This window comes from Sylvia atricapilla, chromosome 5, assembly GCF_009819655.1.
Source record: "Sylvia atricapilla isolate bSylAtr1 chromosome 5, bSylAtr1.pri, whole genome shotgun sequence".
In the NCBI taxonomy this organism is placed as follows: domain Eukaryota; kingdom Metazoa; phylum Chordata; class Aves; order Passeriformes; family Sylviidae; genus Sylvia; species Sylvia atricapilla.
In genome coordinates, this window is record NC_089144.1 from 48,682,008 (window position 1) to 48,688,200 (window position 6,193).

General features: G+C 46.3%; 1 protein-coding gene across 1 annotated transcript; it reads left to right on the forward strand.

Annotated features, from left to right (window-relative positions):
* Positions 1–297: 297 nt before the first annotated feature.
* PEX26 (peroxisomal biogenesis factor 26) lies at positions 298–5,926 on the forward strand. Its single transcript, XM_066319426.1, has 5 exons — positions 298–560; positions 948–1,088; positions 1,915–2,228; positions 2,896–3,042; positions 3,445–5,926. Exons 1-5 carry the CDS (start codon positions 400–402, stop codon positions 3,546–3,548), a joined length of 867 nt encoding a protein of 288 aa, XP_066175523.1. The 5' UTR covers positions 298–399; the 3' UTR covers positions 3,549–5,926.
* Positions 5,927–6,193: the final 267 nt, after the last annotated feature.

Here is a 6,193-nt window from a genome sequence, read left to right on the forward strand (position 1 = left end):
TGTTCCACGGAGCAGGGCCTGCCTTTATCTTCTTAGCACCTCCCTTTAGGTATCTACACACATTAAAGAGGTTCCCTCTCAGTGGTCTCTTCCCGAGGCTGACCAGACCCAGCTCCCCCAGCCTTTCCCGTTGAGATGCTCCAGCCCCGCAGCCATCCCCGTTGCCCGCCCCGGCAGCGCTCGGCGCCCTCCTGCAGCGGTGACTACACGTCCCGGCGGCCCGCGGGGCCGGGGGATGCTCTCCGGAGCGGCCCTTCCGCTGCGGGCAGGCTCCATCCCGGCTTTCCGGTGTCTGCCCGAGGGGAGCGGGGCCGTGCCCCGGCGGGGGCGGTGGCGGCGCTGGAGCCGGAGGCCGAGCCGGAGCCGTGCGGGGCCGGGGAGAGCCCTCCCGCCGGCGCCATGCGGGGCGAGCCGCCCGCCTGGGCCCCGGGGCCGGCGCAGGCGGCCGCGCTGCTGGAGGAGGCGGCGGACCTGCTGGTGCTGCACCGCGACTTCGCCGCCGCCGTGGAGCGGTGCGAGGCGGGCTGCGACAGCCTGGGAGCCGGCCCCGGCCACGAGAGGTGCGAGCGGTGCCGGCCTGCGGAGGGCATGGGCTGGGGCTGGGGAGCTGCTCGGTGTGGCATCAGCGCCGGGCTGGCTTCGGACTTCAGGCCGTGCTCGCCGCGCTTTGGGGTTTGTTTTATCCCTGTCGATATTAACGTGTTTCATACGGAGGGATCTGTGCGTGTTGGAAGGAAGTGGGGTGTGCCCTGGAGCCCTCCCTTCGTTCTCTCAGAGATACAGTCACAGTGCATACCCTTGGAGGTCGAATTGGCCTTTTTATAGGGGGCAAGTAGAGAGGAAGGAGGGGAAGCAGAGAACTGTAGAGTACTTGGGCTGCACTGAAGGGATGCAAGGGGACATGGGGTTAGTAAGAAACACTTATTTTGGTGTCTGTTCCTCACCAGTTTTGAAGAAGTGAAATGCTCCCTTTGTGTTGTGGGGATTCAGGCACTGGCCGAGATGAACCGGTGGAGAGAAGTTCTGTCTTGGGTCCTACAGTATTACCATGTCCCTGAACATCTGCCTCCAAAAGTTCTGGAGCTGTGGTGAGTTTGTGTCTGTTGCTGTCAGATGTACATATGGGGCTCGTGTTAGCTTTAACTGCAGGCCAGGCTTGGGTATTACATGATATTTTCACTTTGCATGGTGTGAGATCTGGAACAGGCGTGTTCTTGACCTGTGTGTGCTGGAGCATGCCTGCAAGATTGCTTCATGGTGATCAAGTCCAAAAGGGGTGATGCTGAGAGAGTAACATCAATAGCTGCAGCTGTTGTGTGTCTCAGAATTCTGTGTTTTGATGTAGATCCCAATTGAGACCTTCTTGAGAGCTGCTTGTGAGTAGTAGCTGTCAGTGATGTCAGCTTTGACAAAGACTTTTGTAGGAAGGCACCCCCACACCCGAGTGGGCATTACTGTATAAGGAACGAAGTTTCAGTTTACCTGTGGACATTTTAGGAAGTTCAATCAGAACTTTCCATGCCCTTCTCATGGCAATTGGCTCGGTGCCAGGACAGAAGCATCTGTTTGTCCTTCTAGCTGTTCTTCAAGACCTGTAGCTGTTTCTATTGCTAGTTTGCCAATGGAACCCTCCTTGATTGTTAGGTAGATAAGAGAGAGAACAAAGGTGCTCGAGGCATTCTTGGGATTTTAGCAAGTGTATGGGATCTGTCCTTATACTGTGTTTGGCTTTGTTCTTTGTTTTTTCTATTATTTTCTTCCTTTATTAAAACCTTTTTGCTTTTTCAAGACATACTCGACCACGCCGTCTTGCTATTGATTTAAGCCATTTTCTGTGAGGTGCTGCACACCCTCAGAGGTACTGAGAAAGTCAACAGACTTTGGGTTTCCTCACACTTCTCCCTTGCATTTCAGTATCCTGCTGTACAGCAAAGTGAGAGAGCCGCAGGTGATGCTGGAGGCGGGCAGCAGCTGGCTGAGAGCCCAGGCCAACCAGAGGCTCCCCGAGCTGGGGTCGCTGCTGGAGCTGTACCTGGCAGAGGTGCTGCTGCCCCTGGGGCTCTTTGAGGGCGCAGAAGAGCTGGTGAGGGGCTGTGCTGTGCTGGACAGTGAGCAGCAGCTGGCTCTGCTCGGCACCGTCCGCGAGAGCCGCCGCCGCTGGACCCAGAGGGAAGAGACACACTCACCTGCTGAGGAGCAGCAAGAGCCAGCCACGGAAACTCTTCTGGGTAGGCTTTCCTTCTCTTGTTTGTGCTCCTCTTTGACATTTCAAGTTGGTCTCTTACTGGCAAAGGGTAGCAAGTATTAACTATGTGTTAAGAATATTCCCATGAGGAAGTCCTGTTGTGTATCACAGCAGGAAATAATAGACTTAGTGATACCTTTGCTGAAAATTGCAAAGCGTATTTAGTCTCAACATCAGGAGATGACAGTTAATTTCCAGGATCAAAAGCACTGTGGAGGCATTGGGAGGTTTTTTTAAGGTAAAAAAGGAAAATTAAGACTACCTGGCAATCCTTTAAGGGTACATTTTGTTGGCTCTGTGTACAGTTTGCTTCATTTCCATTTACAGTTGAGTCCAAGTAGAACAATGCCTGTCTAGCATTTAAAGTACTGTTTCTTCTCCAGAACTGTAAATCATTTGATATTTTCTCCCAGGTCAGAAGTTGGCACTACTGTGGTATAAGATCATATTGTAGTAGATGACTAAAAAAAGAAGTATAACAAAGTGTATTACAAAATTGTACTGTTTCTCTGTTCTCTGTAATATAGAAACCCAAACCAAAGTCTCATGCAATCAGACTTCCAGTATCTCAGTTTCTTATTGTCTATATCTGTGTCATTACTTTTTAAACTTTACTTTGCCTTAACAGCCTTTCTGTTCTTGTTTTACAGGAGTGCTGTCCCAAAAGTTACTGACCATGGTGACTCTGCTACGTAGAGCCCTGAGGTCCATGTCAAACCACTTCTATTTACTTCCTTACAAGAAGATGCTCTTGGCTACTTTTTTGCTGTACCTGGTGGTGGTGAGATTAGACCCAGGTACAGGATTAAGATTTCCAGTTTTTCAAATTCTGTTACGGTTATGGAGAAGAAGTGAGTTGCTTGTAACAAATTTGGTCTGTGTAAATGTCTCAGGGAGACAGAAAATCTGGGTGACTGGGAACTTAGTGTGTCTAAAGTTTCCAGTTGCAGTCCGTGTAGAAAGATGAAGCTCCACAAATTCCAGTTTTCTGAAAACTCTTTCAAGCAGACAAGGTACAGACTGAGAGAGGCAGGCAGAGCTGTCCTAGACTCAGCCTTTTCCTCATCGAAGAAAGAAAGAAAACTAGGGTTTTGTTAACTCTAGTTTGGGGTAGTTCTTTTTTAATATGTTTGGTGTATGTTAGTTTTACTTAGTTAAATTTTGCCAAGTTAATTTTACCTTTTTCTTCTGCTTTGCAGCTTCTCCCACATCATTGCCATTCATTTACAAACTGGTGCAGCTCTTCAGACAGGCTTGGGCAGCTGTGCTTTCTCCAATCCACAGGCCTCCAATTCGAGACTAAGTGTCTTCCTCCACTAAAAGTGTCACTTTGCCTTAGGGATCTCACCAGGCTCTTCAGGGACTGCTGAAATCTGAGATGACCACCCATGGACTCCTGGAATTTCCTCAGACAGGGAATGGTGGTGTATGAATTTTGAAGCCACAGCAAGTATTCCTGACATTTTGCTTGGTGCTGTCCAACACTAGGGTAAAGCCATTCCTTCCATATCTACAACTGAGTAAGAATCCTCCTTTTCAAACACTTTGCTTTGGCTGTGTATCTTCAGTTAGGGTTGTGCAGCCAGTTATGAACCATGGAAGAAGTTCTCATCCTTGCGAATGCTGAGCAGTTCTCTGAACGAGTGGAATAGTGTTCCTGGAAGCATGACTGTAAAAGGCAACGAAGTACCAGTGATTAGAGGAATATTCTGTTTTGCCTGAAGATATCTGAAAAGCCCAGTTCCTGCAGCAGGGGAGTTAGGACAAGCACATGGAAGAAAAACACTGGAGAAAGTAAAGCCCATTGCATTTTGAAAGCCATGGTTTCTCTTGTGACTAATACCTCTTTGGACAGGCACACTGGATTTTATTCATATTTAAGGCAGAAAGATGAGGTGGTGGGCCACAAAGACTGTTGTGTTGTATCTACTCTTCTTAAATGCAAATTACAGCACTTAGTGCGTGCCTGATGCATAGTTATTCTTAGAAGCACTTGGTGGGGGTGGTAAGGAAATAGATTTATTTTTTTAAATTATATTCTATGTTATTGACTAGTTGAACAACTGAAATTGTTGTTTTGTTTTACTCTTTCCCTACCTCTTGCTTTGTTTATGTAAATGTCAATAAGTCTCTCTGTATATCTAGAATTGCTCCCCAATCCCCAGTGTCCAAAGTCCTGGGTTAGATGGGAGTCCTTTAGCAATGCTCTGTCATTCAGAACAAAAGTTTATTTTTTATAGAAAGAGATACTTCTCTGACATCACAAGATCTTCCCCAGATCAGTGGCAAGAAATTTGTACATCTGCAGGTCTGTTACCAGACCAACTCCATTTCTGGCCACGTGGGGCAGAAATTGGAGGTTTAGAGTAGAACATTAATTTCTCCTCCATCCATTCATCCATCTATCATCAATTGACAAAAGGTAAATTGCAAAGAGGGACCACTGACCTAACAAAACACTGCTTTCACACTGTTGTGTGCTGGAGGGAACAAGTTAAAGGTGAAAGGCCACAGACAAATTGGCCTCCATCATCCCAGCCCCGTGCCAAAAGGGTGCAAACTCACTGATGTCAGCCCAAACTACAAAATGTCAGAGCAGCCTTTTTGGTGAGACCACACCAAACCCATGAGAAGTAGCCAGTGTAGATCCCAGTGTGGTGTCCTACACCACTAGTGCCCTTTGTCTCTAGCAGTAACCATAGTCCAAGGTGGTGGCTGTTCCTGTTTTCTTCACACAGATGGGCGTGTTGGTGCCCTCAGACTGTGTGTCATCTGTTGCTTTGCTCCCTACTGGGACACTTTGAGAAGAGTCTCATCTTCACTACTCAAAATAATTGTCTGTTTCATCTTAAAATAGCCCAAAAAAGAGCTACACTTCAGCATTATTGTCAGACAGACTCAGGCAGGTTATTCATGGGTGCAGTAACAACCTTGCCTAGTTATCTCAAGAGTTTTTAAAACCCAAACCAATGCCATATCCCTGCCCAAAGTTTTTGTCTCTGCCAGGACTTTACTGCTGTACCAGGTTAAATAGCACATAGCTTTTCTATATAAAAAAGTAATTTCTTACATACTCTGCACACACAGGGAGGAGCAGCCTTTGCTATTGCTAAATGGTTCCTGTAATCCAGCTGGAATTGTAGTTACAATACTGAAACCAACACTTGATGTGAAATCAAAATGAAACAGAGAAGCTCTGTTTGGAGTAGAGCTCTTCCAAGAAATTATCAGGATGACCAGAAATCTTCTGCCCCCTACTTTGCAAGGCCTCAGGTTAAGTCCTCTGTAAGCCAGTTACTGAAATGGCAAAACTTCACTCTCAAGTCAGGCCAGATTCTTATCGAAGTTAGGTAATGAACACTTTTTTCTGTAGTCTTCCGGCATCATTTTTAGTTGGATGGCAGAGATGCAGTTTTGGAGGTTGGTTTGGACCAGTGGTTTCAGCAGACCATACATAGTTTTTAGAATGCTGTTAAGTGTCATTTACCGGGACTTTTAACATTCAGCTTTAAGTGTAGGTCAGTAACCTTGACTTTACTGGAGTACTACTGATCTGGAATTTATATTGTTTTTAATTCATCATGAGAGAGCAAGAAGGCAGAAATAAGGTATCAGGAGTCTTTTGCAATTAATACTAAAACTGCAGCATCTAATTTTTATAATAAAGTCACCACTGATTTACCTCTTTGTAGAGTTGCTTGTTTGTGCTGTGATTGAGTATATATAAAAAAAGGTGTTTATTGTATTTATACACTACAAAGTATATCAAAGTTTTCCAGAATTGTCTCACATTGATTTATTGTTTCAGCATATTTGAATTAGGTAGAGAACATCTTCAGTGTGAATCTGATGAGATCTGATCCACTGATGATGTTGGTAGGGTGTATGTCTGCATTTTGGGATGGCCAAGACCAATACTAACAAGAATAAAGTACCTGGCATTCATCG